Source organism: Bombina bombina, chromosome 4, assembly GCF_027579735.1.
Source record: "Bombina bombina isolate aBomBom1 chromosome 4, aBomBom1.pri, whole genome shotgun sequence".
Classification (NCBI taxonomy): Eukaryota; Metazoa; Chordata; class Amphibia; order Anura; family Bombinatoridae; genus Bombina; species Bombina bombina.
In genome coordinates, this window is record NC_069502.1 from 526,575,492 (window position 1) to 526,595,264 (window position 19,773).

The following is a 19,773-nucleotide window of genomic DNA, read 5'->3' on the forward strand; positions in this document are numbered from 1 at the left end:
TTTTAATAAACAAAAATATTTTTCAAAGTATTAATAAATGTAAAATGATAAAAAAAAAATACAATTATTTTTCTTAATGATAATACAAAATATCAAATGCTATTGACCATAATAATATTGACATTTTTAATATTCCTCACCTCTTTTTCTGTTGTGGAGACAGTAGCATTTACAGGTTCATACAACAATAAATATCCCGTTGCTCCCCTTGTGGCTTCCCATTTTGCTCTCATACTTGTAGTTCGAACATCATATGTGTTCAGATTTCTAACTGAAGGAATGGGCACTGTTGATTTAAATATATGTGTTATTTTTTTTGGAATATTGATTTAAACACTTAAATTACATTAAATCAATAGCAAGCATCAGCAATTAAAGGGTCATTATAGTAAAAAAAAATGACATACTCTAATTAGTTAGAGCGTGTAATGTTAAGACTACTGCATCTTTAATGCTTTGGGGCATATTTAACAATGTGCGAGCGGACATGGTACAAAGTAGCGTATCATGTCCGCCGCACATCGATAAATGCCGACAGCATACATTTAACAAACTTACTTCATTCTCTTAGTTTCTTTTGTTTAAAGAATATATAGGTAGGTTTAGAAGCAGCAGTGCACTGCTGATAGCTAGCAGGTGATTGGTGGCTATAATATAACAAATCTGCATCAATTTAAAAAGTCAAAAGAGATCTTTATTTATTAAGACCTGATTAAGGTCTGGCACTTCTGAAACATTTGTTTGTATAGGACCCAGTTATAAATAAATAAAGGTCCCTTTAAAGTACTGCTGACTTGTTATATAGTGGATTGAGAGACGGTTTGGCAGTGACCTCTGAAAGCCTACTCTGGAGGAAGGAGCTGCTCCTCTAATTGATTTTTTTTCCCTTCTGATTGGTGGTTAAACACATATGCCTCTTGTCATTGACTCACCAGAAGTGTTCAGCTAGGTTTTAGTAGTGCAGTGGGGTAGGACCTACTATCCCTTACAGAGGTTAAACACTTAGTTAAATGTAGTAATAGTGAAATAATAAAATCTTATATGTTACGGCATTTTATTTTTGTATTTTATGTTCCTTTAATTTAAAAATATTACAGGGAGATTAACTGGTAAATATTTGATTAACAATCCTTATAAGGGACTTTTTAGAAAAATGGCCTAGGTTTATTTGTATGAAGAAGTATTGATATTCAATAACAGATTATGGTGTTGGAAAATGATTAATGATCATATTATTTGCCCTTTAGGTCAAGCCATAATTTAAAGGGATATGAAACCTAAATTTTTTCTTTCATGATTCAGATAGGGCATGCAATTTTAAGCAACTAAATGTAGTCACCAATCAGCAAGCCAGCACTACCCAGGAGCTGAACCAAAAATAGGCTGGCTCCTAAGCTTACATTCCTGCTTTTTCAAATAAAGATACCAAGAGAACGAAGATAATTGATTACAAAGAGTAAATTAGAAAGTTGCTTAAAATTGCATGCTCTATCCAAATCATGAAATAAAAAAATTGGGTTTCATATCCCTTTAATATAAACATATAATGTGCAGCTTCATGTGCTTGGTCTTTTCAAACATATATATATATATATATATATATATATCCCAGCTTTCTCCTATAGTATAGCTCTACTTAAGGCCCACATGTTTGATAATGCTCCAAAACTGATGTTGGAATTAGCATATGTATAGTTCTTAGAAATGAAGTGATGATTAGTAAAATATAACCAGAGATCAGACATGATTTTATTCTCCAGCCAACAAATACGCCAATTATTTTCCTAACGCACAGCTATTGTGCTACATAATGTGAACCTAATCACAAAAAAGCAATTTTTACTGGCTTTAGGGATATAGTAGATGGTATTTATACCAATGACATCATTATATTTGCCTGTTTCTTTTTTCCCCATAGATCATTAAATATTGTGACACATCGCGCTTGTAAGGTCAGTGGCGTAGGTTATATTTTCTTCTAAATGTATTTTTGATTTATACTTAACAGATGCTTTGTTTGTTCTTGTAGCATAATTGTACCCGGTTATAACACAAGTAAATTAAAACCACATGTGGTAATACATAGTCTGTAAGTGAGCCAAGTTCTCAGGAATTCAGTGATGATGATACTGCAAATTACAATGCAAGAAGTAATTAGATTTTATATGGGCTGTAAAAAAATAATTTCATTATGTGTGGTAAAACATTAGTATCCACACTATTGGCTGAGTAAGTATGCATTGTGACACATACATGTATAGGAACAATATAAAATAGGTTGCAACATTAAAGGAACATTAAACTCAAAACTACATCCCTCATAAACTGTTTAATTAAGCAAAGTAAAATAAATACTGCAATGTACATTTCTTAGACATATGAATTGGCAGAGAAGTATATAATTGTATTTTTCCATTCTTTTAGAAAGACTTAAGTGCATACTGCATAGTATACTACAGTTTGCCTGACCATTTATATGCTACAAAGGATTCCATTAATAAGTGAAGTAACTTAATCATATCAGGCCTCTCATTGCTTACAGTAACAAAGACAAAGTAAATATGGTTTAAGAGTTTTAAAATGTATATCCATGGTCTGCTCTGGAGTTGAAGAAATCAGGTAGTCATTGCTCAGAAAACTACTTTTTTTTAAAAAAAAAATACTTATTTTGCATGTAATTAATTACATTATATATATGCAAGGGACAGTTATCACATCTTCTAAATAAATGTGTTTGTTATATCGCCAGTCCAGCGAGTATGGATGTGTTTGTATATGTGTTCATTAATTAAATCGATCTTGACACCCTGGCAGTTATTGGATTGTATATATGAGTTCAGATTTCCCCTTAGAACTTTACATTCTAAAAGTTTCAGAAAATCCTGGACATAGCCATGAAATCTTCCTAGACAAACATTGACAGTAATGGGTCGTACTCAAGTGATTTTATCCGTGGCTTTTCTCTACCAGATCAGGAAAGGGGCAACCATAAGTGTTATCATTGTGAAGTGGAAGTGTTTAGGAGCAACAGCAGCCCAACTATGAAGCAACAACTGCCCAACTATGACCATGCAAACACACAAAGCCAGGCAGCCGAGTGCTAAAGCATAAGATGTGTAAAAATCACCTATTATCTGTTGCATCACTCACTAAAGATTCCCAAACTGCCTCTCGAAGCAACATCATCAGAAATACTGTTAAATTAAATGGGTTTTCATGACTGAGCAGCTGTATGTAAGCCTCACATTAACATGCGCAATGCCAAGCATTGGGTGAAGCAAAGTAAAGCACGCTGGCACCGGACTCTGGGGCAATGGAAATGTGTTCTCTGCCAGTCTGCCAGTCTGATTAAAAAATCTGGGTGTGGTGGATGCCAGGAGAATGCTACCTACTGAAATGCAAAGTGCCTACTGTAAAGTTTGGTGGAGGAGGGATAATCGTCTGGCGCTGATTTTTAAACTTTGGGCTGGGCCCCTTAGATTCAGTGAAGGGTCATCTTAATGCTACAGGACACAGATACATTTTAGACAATTGAGTGCTTCCAACATTGTGGCCACAGTATGGGAAAGGTCCTTTCCTGTTCCAGAATGAATGTGCCCCTGTGCACAAAGCAGGGTCAATAAAGACATGGTCTGATGAGTTTGGTGTGGAGGAACTTAAGTGGCCTGTACTGAGCCCTGACCTCAGCCCCACTGAAAACAGTTGGGATGAATTTGGACACCGATTGCAACCCAGATCTTCTTGTCCAACATTAGTGCCAGACGTCACAAATGCTCTTTTGACTGAATGCGCACATATTCCCCCAAGCACACTCCCAAATCTTGTGGAAAGCTTTCCCGGAAGAGTGGCAACTGTTGTAGCTGCACAGCTAGGGGCAATTTAAATGTCCATAGTTTTGAAATGGGATGCCCAGCAAGCTCATATAGTGTATGTATGTGTGTATATATAAATTACACACATAAATATCACATTTAAACATTTAATAACAATTATGTGGTAGAAATTGTTAATCATTAAACAGACATGATACATAAATGTTGAAGCACTTGAAATTGATGTAGCATAGCTGTAAAAAGCTTTACTAACAAATATGTGGTGGAAAATGTTAATCATTAAAGCATTGTCAAATTCCACCACCCCGCAGTCCCAATAGTTGTATTAAGATTTGAAGATTTATGAACTACAATATTTTTTTAATGTTTAAAACACACTCCTTTATAATCATAGATTTAGGTGTCTTGTGTCCCTTTAACTATAAGTTTCAAGATATTAGCATTTATCAGTAAAAATTGCACTAAAAGGAACTTACGAGTTGTCTCTCTTCCTTCTAATGGTTCACTGCTTTCCCCCTCTACTACAGAATAAACTTTAACAAAATATTCAGTTTCGGGTTTCAGGTCAGTCAGTACTGTAGTCCTTTCATTCCTGCTGACAATAACCTGTAAAAGGAAAGATAATTAAATGCCAGAGAAAAGGTGAATTCTCAACACATAACATAACCCATGATAAACCCAGAACAACACGTTTAAAATCATTACATAGTACCTCAAACAGTTTGAGAATGTAACACTGGCTTTACATGTGGGAAAAAACACATTGACATTCCCCAGTTATATTGTATGATATTAACAAGAAATGTCACTAAACAGATACAAGCTCCTTAGTCAATTAAAGTTAAAAAAATAATAATAAACCAATGGATAAGGCCCCTGTTCAAATCCCTGAAAGAGACATAGACACATATCTTAATTGGTTTTGGGAATGACGGGTTAATTTTAATTTTTACGAATCACCTATTAGCCTCACTCCACTCTATTAAAAAGTATTAATCAACATACAGGCCTTTCAACCTGTGCAATAAGTAATAAACCCCCAAATGACCAAATCTTAATCCTGCACATTTGTTTTTTGGATTACAAAATTGGGAGGTTAACGAAGCAGTAAATTATTTTTTGTTGTTTTTGAGAGGAAATCAAAAACACCAGTAGAAGCATTTTAGTATTGTGATCACTGCAAAAAGACACTGATAATATCGGACAAGGTTCAGAAATCATTACCTGCTGAAAACAAGTACAATACTGTGATCAACCTCATAGAGACACCAATGCAAAAATAACATGCAATGAAAAACGAGGGCATTATATTTTTTTTTATATTAGAATATCCCTCTATTGTTGGTATAGGGATATTTCAAAACATAACTGATCCTCATTTCCTCACGGATTTAGATGTGGATCAAAAAATATTCTACTTTGGTACAACACACATACTAACACATCACATGTAATTAAGTAAAGAAAATAGACAAACAAAACTGCTTGATCAGTCTGTCTTACAACAAATCTGTCACTATATATATATATATATAAATGACTTACTTCTTGTGGTCTGCCTCCTGCTACAGGATAGTATTCCACCCGAAATCTATCTACACTTAAAGATGGTGGGACCCATGACACTCTAAATGAACGATGAGTGGGCTCCGATGTCTCTAAGTCAGTTGGCGGATCCAGATCACCTATATGACAGGTTAGTGAGAATTAAAAGATAGAAATCTTAAATAGAGTATTTTCATAGTCTTCTGAAGTCTTCTAAGTTTTATAATTTTATAGTATGTAAAACAAAAATATTCAGATATCTAATACAGAAATGTTTAATGTTGATAAACATAGACTCAATAACCAATCTAAATAACTATCCCAGACATAACCTACATTTTTGAATTATTATTATATCTGGTAGCAAATATTACTTAATTAGTACATTAGGGTAGGGATAGTTTAATTTACTGGTGTGTTCCAAGACTTATGAAATTAAGGTGTGCCGTTGTCTGTACACTGCCTCAAGGGTAGAGAAAAAGCAACACAAAGGGTGTGTCTTTAGAAATGACTAACAATTAACTTTATTTTTGCATTTTAGTATCTTGATATTAATTACCACAATAAGAAGAATAAAAATGTTGTACCTGGACCCTTGACACTGTTACACAGATTTTCAGTCAGAGGAGTAACAATATTAGATAGCAAGGAGAAGTCAGCTACATTAAATACATAAGTACTATCTGGATCTGTAGCAATTTCTTTAAGTTCATTTTCATCAGCGTTCTTGACACCTGTAGAGATAAAGAATTAAGAAAATTCATTTTAAACATAATATCATAGTTTCAAATTTAAAAAACAAGCAAACAAAAAAAAACAGTGTTCATTTGGTAGGAAGAAAAAAGAGAATTATTCTTGAAGAGTATTTAAGAACCTGAATGCTGTTGCACTGGCAGGTTAGAGTGGAAATATATATGATTTCCAATGGTAAATTCATAAGTGGACTCATTGGGGTAGATTTATTAAGCAGCGGATGCTGCTTTCTATGCCCATTATTTCTGGTCCGCCTGAAACGGAAGTTAAGAAGCAGTGGTCGTAAGACTGCTGCTCATTAACTTCTCCGCCACCTTTTAGGTGGCGGACTGCAATTATCCCGATCCGAGTGTGCAGGGAGTAGCATTGCACAAGCATTTTACAAGAAATGCTTGTGTAATGTTAAATGCCGACAGCGTATGCTGTCGCCACTTAGCGAGGTTGAGAAGACATGATTCGCTACAGCATTTTTACAGTTATACACTGGGGGGGTTGTAATTCACTACTTTACAACTATTGTTAACTATAATTAATTGGAAAACTTTTAATGTTTGCTTTAACTTGTAATATTATCACAGTGTAAGAAAATCTAGACACACACATTTCTAGTTGTGCACAGTATATTACATAACACAGCAATACAACAAAACATTTCAGTGTCAATGGTACCTGCTGATATATGGCATGCCATGAATTCATAAGAAAAATAATTTGTTTAGTACTACAATTACAGCCAAGCAGAACAGAGGGATCCCAGATGCAGAATGCCAGCAAACCTGTTATGTGTGTCACCAAAGGCACTCGTGCCATAGGTTAGTCACCCTTGCATTATACTATGGTATTATATTCTCGTCAAATTAGTTTATTCCTAGTTTTATTTTCCCTGTTCACTTACAAATGGACTTTATGCTTCCTGTTCATACAATATAATACATTTGCAATAATAAATTTGAAGTACGGCTTAAATATGAGATGCATAGTCGTGATCTAAATTAAATCTCACAAAATTCACAATATTTCTAAGATACTATTAAGATCTATTAAAGCATGATATACTAAATAAGATGTTCCAAAAACCTTAAAATAAAATACACTAACTCTATTAAAATAAAAAAGTAAATATTCTATTCTCCTTATTATTATAACAGTATGTGCAACATATTGTTGGGCAGAAGTCTGGTGGCCTTCTGGGATCATTTAGGCAACCTGCCAGCTATAATGAAAACGATTTGAGCTTGGAGGAAATCTGGCCATTTAAAACATATTCCTATTGCATTTATTCTTTGCCAGCAATACAACTTGAAAACTTGAAAAAATATATATCCTTTACTTCATACAGTATAGTCTTTGTTGTAAGCTTGTGCCTGCAAAGTATTACCTGCTAACACAGAAGTTAGTTTGCAAACATGAAGTTGACTGGAAATGGTATGAAGGAACATGAAAGAATTTGAAAATATAAGTTTCTGAAATAAAGGAAACCACATACAGTAGATGATTTTCCTTTTTTGATTTGTCAGAAATGTAAATGTGATTATCATTATTTTTATATTTTTACTCCAAAAAATACTTATCATTAATTAAGGAATAATGTATTAAGATTAAAGGCGGACACATTCTCAAGAAGAAAACCTGTCCTCCCACTTGCAGTGTGGCATCATGTGGCAAACATTGCACAAGAGCTCTCTTGTCAATTGCACGTCAATCACCTCTGAGGTGATGGAAAGGATAAAGAAACAGTTTCTGCTTCTTAAATCTATGGTTGCACATCAAAGCTTTAAAAGCAGCAAATGCAACGTGATAAATTTTCCACTTAAAATAACTTCAGATGACAGTGAAAAAGTACTATTGATTTAACATGAGCAGCGTTAGTTCTCAATAGTCTGTATTTTTTGCATTCGACTATTAACCCCTTCACACCATTAGGACGTTCCATGCCGTCCTAACCGCACTGGGCTGTAATGCCGTTAGGATGGCATGGAACGTCCTAGCCATTTGGCTGTACTGAAGCCAACACGGTTTCCTAACTGGGATCGCGGGCTGGAGGGCGTGCCTAGCGTCATTGGCACTCAAGTACCGGCAGGAGGATAATCTAGCTCAAAATGTTTATTGTGCCTTGTGTTTCCACTTCCACCACAGCGGCTAGATTGTTGCCTGGTGTAGTAATATAAAGTGCAAATAAACACAGAATGACTTTCCTTTAACTACATAGGTAGCTCTATCGTGCTCTGCCTTTTGGTGAATATATTTTGTATAGACCATACTTTTCCTGTATGAGTGTTTTAAATCATCTGTATTTTGTTCTTCTGTACAGTCATTTTATCTAATCTCTCATCTGTTCTGTATGCAGGACATTATTTCATCAGTATTCATAGTTACTGAATGGGTAATTGTGCTTCAGCATTTACTGGGTTCTTTTCTCTAACATCTGTCCTACTTTACTAAATGGATGCTTTTAGTATATTTGTCCTCTCTAACTGTACGGGTTATTTTCTTTCATTTTTGTCATTTTCTATTATGCAAATGCTACTTATTCTACATCCTGTTCACTTCATAAATATTCCTGTTAACTGCATTCAAATGTATTGGGTGTTGTAATAATGCATTGGTACAGTGAAGCCATACAATAAGTGTAGTCCCAAGGACTGAAACCAAGCTCAACATTTCTTTGATAACTTTTAAATATGAAGATATATATATATTTATATATATATATAGGTATATATATATACTGTATAGGTATATATATATACTGTATAAATAGGTATATATATATATATATATATATATACTGTATTTATATATATATATATATACTGTATTTATATATATATATATATATATATATATATATATATATATATATATATATATATATATATATATATATATATATATATATATATATATATATATATATATATATATATATATATATATATATAATATATACATACCGGTATATATTGTCAGACATCAAAAACAATTCATACATATGCACAATTATATACAAACAATAGCAAGATTATTTAATAGGATAGAAAAATAAAAATTAAACTTGCATGATTCAAACAAGAGCATGTCATTTTAAGACATTGTTAAATGATCTTCTATTTTCAATATAGACTTTGGTCTTTGGTATCCTTTGCTGAAAAAGAATATGTACAATATGTACATATGCTTCACTACTGAAAGCTTGCTGGTGATTGGTAGCTACACACATCCGTCTCTTGACATTGGCTCACCAGCTAGCTCCAAAAAGTGCACTGCTGCTCTGGAGCTGACTTTATTTGTTTAACCCTTCTGCAGGGGTAAAACACACATTTATTCCCAACCAATAGTACTATAACAAAATACTCTAACATATAGGAGAATTTTCTTATTGTACTTTTATATTCTTTTAAAGTCAATATGTTATATATGTTGCAGTTTTCACATATTAAGGCAAAACCGTGTTATAGAAAATTGCACATTAGAAATAGTTTAACCATTCCTTACATTTAAATAGAATAGGCTTAAAGGGTGCATAAATGAGAAAAGTCCACCAGCGGTATATGACTACTCACAAAAGTCTTCTGATATATGATCAGAAGACCAATATAAGCAAATACACTGTGTTCCCTTTTAAAGGGACACCGTACTCAAAAATAAGTTAAATCCATATCAAAGAGCAGCCTTTAACTATGTCGGTTTTTGCTATTTAAATGCAAATTTAAGCAAAACTTACAACATTAGTAGGAAGTGTCTATGCACCAGTAAACATCAGAATGACATACACAACTGATACAGTGGTATTTGTTTCTATTTAATACGTTTTTAATTCTCCCTTTAAAAAAAATTAAGATGTTTAGATGCTGTTAATTCATATGAATGAATGTGTCACTTTAAATTAAAAATTGAAAGTCACCTGGTCCCCCATAATGATTGTGCTGCTTCTTTAAGAAGAACAAAGGGTAGACTGCTGGGTTTGTGCAACAATAAATTATAATAAATATTTTCATTTAAAGCAGGGCGCTTACCAATTGCATAAAGCTCAATGCCCTGGTCGCGGATCTTTTTTGATGGTGCAACAATATCATCTTGTGATTTTCCGTCAGTAATTAGAACAGCAATTTTTCGTGATTTAGCTCTCATGCCAGCTTCTGCCTTCAAGTTGTTTTGTAAGATGAAATTCAGTGCCATGCCTACAGAAACATACAAATATGTTATTACTGACCATAATAACTTACTTATTTTTATAACATTTGATGGAATGCCGCAGTAAAATGTACCTGTAAGAGTGTTGCCCCCCTTGTATGGAAGGTTTGCCACAGCATCCATCAATGATTTCTTGGTACTGTGGGCTTTTAGCTGCCACTCAGTCCTGGGGTCTCCACTGTATTGAGAAAGAGCTGAAATAAAGACACAAATATCATTCTGTATGCTACATAATAGCACTGAAACAGATGGATATAAATAGTTTACTGATGTGAAAAAGGCTACACTGAAGCTAACCATGGAGAAATAGCTTAATAAATGTCTCTATTCTGTGGCTTTCTAATATTAATAATTTGTAAGTTAATAACTGGCGAGTACAATGATATAGACACATAATTAATATGTGCTAAAATGGAAGTCTCAATTTCTTCTATCTATACAATACCTTTTACAGATTTTTTTTAAAGTTCCATAAATATTCTTGGTCAAAGTGACATTTGAATGGAAAAATGACATGCGCTAATTCCTTTAAAGCCGCCGTAAATTAGTTAAACACGCAGGTAAAGTCCTGCTCAGAAGCCCCAAGTCTAGTAGCTCACTAACCAGACACACCCCATGAGCAACATATGCACAACCCAACCAATCATTAGCTGTGTTATGCTCAAGAGCTGAGGGCCTGAGACTTTATGGGGTCTATTTATGAAGCAGCGGGTGCTGCTTCCGACCCTCTCCGCTTCAGTTCCGACTGAAGCGGAAATTAAGAAGCAGCGGTCCTAAGATCACTGCTATTTAACTTGTCCGCCACCTCTGAGAAATCAGCCTGATCGAATACGATCGGGTTGATTGACACCCCCTGCTAGCGGCCCATTGGCCACGAATCTGCAGGGGGCGGGGATATTGCACCTGGTGAACTGCTGGTGCAATGATAAATGCTGACAGTGTATGCTGTTGGCAGTTATCGATGTGTGGCATACATGATTCACTATAGCGGATCATGTCTGTCCACACCTACATAAATAGCCCCTAATGGGTTTAAACCACTTTACAGCAGTTAAACACATAGCTAACAAATTAGGGCATGTCATTTTGCATTACAATGTAATATAAATCATTTTCTAAAAGAGAAAATCTACTAATAAATGGTTCAAACATACTTACCAAACTGTACTCGGTTCGGTCCAATATCAAAGACTTCAACCATCTTGGATATGAAACTTCTAATAGTTCTGAAATTTGGTCTGCCAATACTCCAAGAGCCATCTACCAGCAACACAATGTCTGCAGCAGCTTTAGTTTTGCACTCGAAGCCTGTTACATTAATCATGCAGAAATATATTATAAGCATCTAATGGTACTGTCCTAACATGCATAGAAAGCGCTTGCCCAAATAATTAAAAAGCACATTATTATTAGCCCATTCACAGAAAATACTATAACTGTCCCATCATAACAAAAAATATTTCCATTTTTTTATCACATTGTTAAAGTATGGGTAAATATACACTTAGATAAACAGAACAGATAAAAGATCAAACATTTTAAAGGAGGAAGTGAAAGGACCAGAAAACATGTAAAGAAAGATTCAGAGCCGTTAGAAGACATTAATCCACATACAGCAACAATTCCATGAAATAAATAAAAAATACATTTACAAACATAAAACTCTGTATAAACAAACAGAACAGACATAAAATATTGATCTTCCATCTTTTAGTTCCCATGGTAGCCTCTGGAATTCATCCAATAAGAAAACACATGTTAATTTCATCACTTGAAAGGCACCGTGGATTGACAAATGCTTCATAACACTGATCCAATACTGTTGGAATGACAAATGTATTCTTTGGCATTTATGGTTTAAAAATCAATTTTTCTTCAGCATAAAATGTAGACCTAAACTTTATCAACAGAATACAAATAGGTTACACGTGGTAAACTATAAAATCAAACACACATAACTACTATAGCAAATATTACAATTACAACACAAATTAATAGGTAATTACGGTAAATAAATGGTTTGTGAAGGTTCTTATTTAAATTAATTGTTAAGCTGTGTTTACGAGAATGTAAAAATGTTGAGCAAATCTGCTTAACATCATCAGATGAAGCTGATATTAAAGATGGTTTGTAATTATTGTCTATATCTTTCTCGCAACAAAATCTTTATAGATTCATGACTTCTACCTGTCTTTTATTTTGTTTCTTCTTCTTTGTGAGAGTTCAAAAATGGAGTCACTGCAGCTCCTTAAACAAATTTACTGTTATAGGTAATTTCTCCAATGTTAACATGTCTTTTTTTTTTTTTTTTTTTTTAAATGTTCACCTCCAAAAAGCCCAGTAAATGCTTCTTTTGTATGCTGTTCAATCACTGACAAATTAGTTGAAATAAGAGCTCTTATACATTAAAGTCTTTCTTTTATTATTTGCAGCATATTTTTTTGTCAATTTGGACTCTTAAAGGGACATGAAACTCAATTGTTTTCTTTCACAATTTAGATAGAGTGTACAATAAAAAAAAAACTTCCAATTTATTTCTAGTTTTAGACTCACTTTGTTCTTTTTGTATCCTTTGTTGAAAAGCAAGTAGGTAAGCTTAGGAGTGTGCACTAGAAGTATATGGCAGCAGTTTTGCAAGAATGCTTTTACCAATGTTCAACATTATACAAACTATCTAGCGCTCAAAAGCATTCTTGCAGAACTGATGCAATATAATTCTCAAGACACTTGCACATTACCTGCCTAGGAACTCTCTTCTACAAAGGATACAATGAGAAGAAAGTAAATTTATTAATAGAAGAACACTTGAAACTTATTTTTTTAAATGGAATGCTCTATCTGAATCATGATAGAAAAATCTGGGGTTTATGTCCCTTTAATTGTAGTGGTTTCTATTTAGGGACTGCTAAACATATCTATCTAGCTAGTCTATTACTAAAAGTCTTCTATGTGCCAGAGTTCCAGTTGGTGCAACCTGCTTTACAAGGTGGAAACAAAGTTAGATTAAAGAGTGATGCAAAATATAGGGATGGAATACTACTGATTAACCATTTATTGCACTTAGCCCCACCACTATACTTTGCTTTAAAAATGAATTAGGGAAAGAACCCTGACTAACCCCAAGTCATGGTTACAAAAAAATATATACTGCTGCTGCTGGACAGAAGAGGCTGAAATTGGATGATTCTGGAACCTGGATTTGATAGTAATACAGATCTCGTTCAAGCTGCTATTACTTCAAATTAAATTTAGCTGTGGATCTAACCCACGTGTAGTCCTGTTTAAAGAAAATAAAAACTGAAAACTATAACTATCGTTTCAATAACTTCAATGCATTATAAGTGATGACATATTATTTATCAACCCAAATTGACCAGTAATGATAATGAATCAAAGTAATGTGTAAAAAAACAGTACTCCAAGAAAATGATCATAGCTACAGTGAAATTTGTTTTATATTGCTTGAAACTGGTAGCTATGGCAACAGATTATACTTTATGATTTTATATGTTTTTTATGACTTATCAGTTTGGTATCAAAGAGCAGTTCTGCATCATGACTGAGAGATCTTCATAATCAACATAGCATGGTTTAACTAGACCTTAAATTGTTCAATTGTGATACATATTTAGCAGATATATTAGATATATAACACTAATATAAATTATACTCTAATAATAGAAATAACATTTTATTTTGTCTCTGCTTATTACTACTTTCCATTTGGTCTGTACTGCATGCTCCTAACTATAATACATGTCATGCAATACAACAGGAGGCATCTTAAATACCTAAAAGTGTCCTCTAAATTATATTGACATTCACATTCCTTAAAGTCCTCTAAATGTTACTGGTTTTTCTAAATGTTTTGCACTTTTGAATAAAACATCCCAAATAATCAAAACAACTTTTGTATCCTATAACATTCTTTATTAAAGGGACAGTGTACTGTAATTATTTCTTTAAATGTGTTCACAGTTATCCATATTACTTACTGGAGTGTATTGAATTGTTTATAAATAACTCATTTACTTTTATTTTGCCATTTGAAATAGCTGCTTTTGACTGTTGTGTCCCCAACTATTAGACATTGCATTTGTGTATTTAGTTAGTATTTGAATTCGGAATAATGTGAAAATTTGCGGCATCCAGCTCTTTTTGTTGCCAGATTTCTTCTTGTGAAAATGCAACACACTGAGATCTGTGCAAATAGTATATTGCACTTTCACAAGAAGAAATCCGGCTCCGAAAAGAGCCAAATGCCACGAGCTGCCGCCTTCTTCCACATACTAACTATATACATGAATGCTCATGTCTACCAACTATACAGAAAATGTCAATACTTAAGTAATTGTTATAGAAAAGCTTTGTACACAAGAAGGATTAGAAGTAATCATGCTCCCAGTGAGGGACAGAGAGATAATAATTTTTCATTGTTTTCTCTAAGGGCCCAATGTTCTTAAATTCTCCACTCAGAGAGATGATTTATGAAGTGTCGTGAGTACTGTTACATCATTTGAAACATATTAAGGGGAAACTATTTTACAGTTCACTGTCCCTTTAATATGGAATAATTAAGTGAGGCAAAAAGGTGACTATATTTATTTAATATGGCATTATAAATGTTCCTCGTTATACAGGTTTACTATACATGTTTTAAAGGCAATATCGTCCATGCTTCAAAGTTAAATGTTCCTTTTGTTTGTTCATTTGAGAAAAAGTTACCTGGAGAGGGTATTTGGACATCAGGATCATCTCTCATAGTTGTCATCTCTTCCCCAACTAACGGCACACTTTCTCCTTGGTCAAATACACCAAAGACATTTACCTTGTAAGATGTGCCTGCCCTGTAATGCAATAAATATTAGAGAGTTATAAACGTGCTTAAATTGTAACGGCATGTCTGTCATTTATTTCCTCTCAAAAGCAAATGTATACAATGGTTCCCCTTACTTTTTATTTTTGGATGCTCTAAATAATTTGCAAACCTTATAACTTAATTTATTTTAATGTTACAACACCACTAAGGACTAAGGAATGCCAGAATGAATAGAAACATGTTGTGTGTTATTCTAGTAATTTAAAAATCACATCATATCACTAGTGGTATGTTTCTTCTGTTATTATTTTAAAGGGATATGAAACCCAATTTGGTTTTTGTTTTTCATGATTCAGATAGAGCAGGCAATTTTAAGCAACTTTCTAATTTACTCCCATAATCAATTTTTCTTCGTTCTCTTGGTATCTTTATTTGAAAAAGCAAGAATGTAAGCTTAGAAGCCTTCATATTTTTGTTTCAGCACCTGGGTAGCGCTTGCTGATTTGTGGCTAAACGTAACCACCAATCAGCAAACGCTACCCAAAAAAATGAGCCGGCTCCTAAGCTTACATTTCTGCTTTTTTAAATAACGATACCAATACAACAAAGAAAAAATGATAATTGGAGTAAATTGGAATGTTCCTTAAATTTGCACGCTCTATCTGAATCATAAAAGAAAAAATCTATATTTAATCTCTCTTTAAAGGGACAGTCTAGTCAAAAATAAACTTTCATGATTCAGATAGGGCATGTAATTTTAAACAACATTCCAATTGACTTTTATCATTCATTTTGCTTTGTTCTCTTGGTATTCTTAGTTGAAAGCTAAACTGAGGTATAACACAGTGTCCCTTTAACACAAACAATATGATTCCATTCTAGATCTCACCATTTCTACTGATTGCATTTTTTTTATATTTGAGCCATCAAGGAAATCAATTCCTGATGAAGACATTGTTCTGCTTAGCAACTGTTCAGATTGTAACAATTAAATTTTGTAAATGAATATTGATTCCCACCATCTTACACTGAAGTCAAATTAGAATCAACATCTGGATATTCATTTTTTTTTAACAAGAAAGTTATGTTTTATTGCACAGTTTGTTTATCAAACATCTGAAATAAGTTTTGAACAAACACATACGGCCAGCATAATGAATGAGCTTAAATATTTGTCTATCCCTACTAGCGGCTCTCAAAATAAGTAAAAGAAACAAAAACGTCTGTTCTGAAGTCATGGTAACACGGTGATGCAGGTTACACCATTTTGAGAAGTACACAAGAGAAAACTACCTCATGTTCCATTTTTAGAAACACACTTTATAATGTTTAAGGTGTTCCACAAGAAATTCTTTATTATTTTATGCTTTAAAATTGTAAAATGGTTGGTAAAAAAAACAAAACAAAAAAAGAGAAATGACAAATGTAAGACTCTTACCTGAGCTCTTCCAAAACCACGGTATTATCGTAGGGGCCAACTACTAGTTCCCCCAGTTTCGAGTCATCTCCAGATGGGTAAAAGGTTATTTTATACCCCTTCACTTGCCCAGGAGCTGATTCCCAGGTGACTCGGAATGTTGATGTAGTAGGGTCAGAGGTTTTTAAATTTCTGGGTGGCTTGAAAGGTGAGGCTGAATAAAAATATTCTTTTTTAGCATGAGATACATTTTGATTATGAAGTACATTTTGATTAAAAAGTACTGTATCATTATTAATACAATTTTAATTTATACATTCCCTTTTACTGCCTAATATAAGGTAAAATTAGTTTTTACTGTTAAATACTCATTACATGAACAAAAAAACAATAAAAATCATATTGAAGCATGAGCTAGTTTATTAATAACATTTCTCGTTTGCTTTAAATAAGCATATAGCCAGCTGGTAGTGTATTTAGATTTTTAGATTGCCTTTTGTTGACACTGGACAATACACTGCCCTTTATAGTTCTACAACCAAAGATGTTAGCTCATATTTGTCTCACAACCAGAGGTGAAGGATACATGGAGGGGTCATACCCCTCATTTATAATACAATGTTGAGAAAATAGCAGTGGGAAGGCATAATGCTATGGAACAACTCTTCAAAATGTCCAGCCGAACCTAAGTAATGCAGGCCTAGTTACCTAGGACAAACAATGCCCCTGCATTTAGCCATATTGAATGTAAAGCTCTAATATATATGTTTTAATGTCATTAACATATGTTTATTTTAAAGTCACAACTATTTTGATAAGAAAATGTTAAAGCAATTGTATTTTATCTTGCTGCTTTAGTGTCACAGCTAGAATCCTAGTTAAAGGGACATTCCAGCCAAAATTGGAATCCACATAGATGCATTTCAGTTTTGAATAGAAGCATTTTTGTAATATACATATTTTAGCAAAAATGCTTCTAATAAAAGCTATAGCTGTTTCAAGGGTGTATTTAAGTATGCAACGTGCACCAGCATTTTAAAAACAGCACTTGCCCAGAAAGCCTAAGGTGTTTGTACCATCTGGCAATCACTCAATTTTTTAATGGCTGACAATTTACAAGCCCCACTAGCGCTCAGAGCAGGTGCATTATTTAAAATGCTGGTGCACATAGAATATCTAGCTATGCTTCACATGAACATGCAGAGAAAAATGTTAATGCTAAAACAGCAATAACCTTTACTAGAAGCATTTTGGTGGGTAAATGTAAGCCTCCAATAAGCAAGCACTTTCCATGGTGCTGAACCTAAAATGGGCTGGCTGCTAAGATTTACATTCCTGCTTTTAAAATAAAGATAGCAAGAGAACGAAGAAAAATTGATAATAGGAGTAAATTAGAAAGTTGCGTGAAATGTCAGGCTACATTTGAATCATGAAAGAAAAAAATTGGGTTCAGTGTCCCTTTAAGTCAGTGTTTGTTTGATATATTTTTTGGCATTTTTGAAATTTAGTTATTCTCCTGCATTGATGTTGGCCATATTTGCTTTTTAACCTATGCCTCTTGATTGGCTCAGATTCCTCACATTCACTCTGTTTCCTTGTTTTTCCTATAGCATATAAGCTCATGAGGCTACCTATTCTTTAGATCACTGAGTAAAGGTGGTACGCATCAGATGATGTTTTAGGGTCAGTGCTTTCTACCGCTCTATAATTTGTGTAAATTACATTTCTGGAAATATTACTCTGTAATTGAGTACCTAATGTGTTAGGACTAAAGAACATGTTGTTTGGATAAAAAACGATTGTAGATAACAATGTGTAAACTGCTAATCCTGACCAAATTTACATAATGCTGCATCTTAGTAGCTATGATCAAACACAAACTAAGCAAGTACTGGCTATATGACAATTTTAGAACAAACAAAATAACATGTCTCTTTAAAATTATGACAGGACTTCCAAAATGTAACCTTTAATCAACAGGTGTGGATGCAATCGACTAATAAAGATTTGAAATCACTGAATTATATAAAAAAGCAGCTGGTGACCCAAAACTATGTATTGTATGTCTGATTCTGCATGACTGCTACAGATCCAAGCATATTTTGTGAAAATGTTCCTTTTACACGTTTGCATTCCAGCTGAGTCAATGCCCAGTGATGCTAACTTCAGAACAAATTGTTTTTATCTTGTTTGTTCAGCTGCACCATACCTGTTGTTCCTTCTCCTTGCCTCTGCTTTCCATCTCCAAACTTATATACTGGAACAACTGTAATATCATAGGTGGTTCTAGGCTGAAGACGTTTTAACACTGTAGAACTGACTGTAGGTGGCACTTTAGCAACCACTTGTCTTCCTCCAAGTCGTGGACGATAAATTACACGGTAATTGGCTACATTCCCTGGAGCAGGTTGCCAAGTGACCTTCATTGTAGTTTCTGTTTCATCACTGACTGTCAGAGTTTTGGCATTTGGAGACTCTGTTTGGAATAAATAAGAGAATGTTAAGCCAGTTTATTAGCATTGTTATTGCCACATATGTAAAATAAATACATAAGCAACTAAAAAAGACGAAGGTTTGCTAAAAGATGTATAATATATTTCTGTTCTTACTCAGATTCTTTAAAGCTAAAGCTTTCAGCATTATTGTGACTGATGCAAACAGGTATACAAAACTATTGACAGTAGTTACATCATCAAAGTAGAGACCAACTAATGAAATCTAAGAAAACTATTCACCTGCCTCTTTAGTTCTACCATCTTTATGTTCATATTTCTTTCATACTTGGATGTCCTTTTCCCACCTCCCCACATAATTCAAAACCTTTTTTAACATACCTTACCCCCCTTTCCATACCTTCACATCTTCCTCCCTCCTCACACCCCCTCACCCCCCCCCTTCCGCTAACCTTTACTTCTACTCCCCTCCTCAAGAAAATGAAAAGCACATTTGGCATAAACCAATAGCTAGCTTCCCTGCAAAACACGTCAAGGAAATTAGATATTACTAGCTATTAATGATAATTGTTTGTCTCTTTCAAACGGTCTGACAGATGGTAAAAGATAAAAAGGTTTCTTTATATTCATATTTTAAAATGGATATTATCACACTTACAGTACATATCCCATTAAAGGGGCATTGACGTGATGCTTCAGTCATTGGGAATGTGTTTCCCTACTAGACTGTAGTGGCATGACTTTTTGATTTGCTGTATA

General features: G+C 33.8%; 1 protein-coding gene across 4 annotated transcripts in view; it reads right to left on the reverse strand.

Annotated features, from left to right (window-relative positions):
• The window catches only part of COL12A1 (collagen type XII alpha 1 chain), a 252,433-nt gene that overhangs the window by 149,923 nt on the left and 82,737 nt on the right, over positions 1 to 19,773 (reverse strand). For 3 of the 4 annotated variants that reach the window (XM_053710444.1, XM_053710443.1, XM_053710445.1), the window contains exons 15-24: positions 18,771 to 19,037; positions 16,583 to 16,775; positions 15,051 to 15,172; positions 11,484 to 11,633; positions 10,400 to 10,519; positions 10,148 to 10,312; positions 5,966 to 6,112; positions 5,379 to 5,518; positions 4,310 to 4,439; positions 141 to 286 (exon numbers count right to left, since the gene is read on the reverse strand). In XM_053710444.1, the coding sequence (XP_053566419.1) occupies positions 141 to 286; positions 4,310 to 4,439; positions 5,379 to 5,518; positions 5,966 to 6,112; positions 10,148 to 10,312; positions 10,400 to 10,519; positions 11,484 to 11,633; positions 15,051 to 15,172; positions 16,583 to 16,775; positions 18,771 to 19,037 (1,580 nt within the window). The remainder of the gene's footprint in view (positions 1 to 140; positions 287 to 4,309; positions 4,440 to 5,378; positions 5,519 to 5,965; positions 6,113 to 10,147; positions 10,313 to 10,399; positions 10,520 to 11,483; positions 11,634 to 15,050; positions 15,173 to 16,582; positions 16,776 to 18,770; positions 19,038 to 19,773) is intronic. The other variant, XM_053710446.1, reaches the window with a different exon arrangement.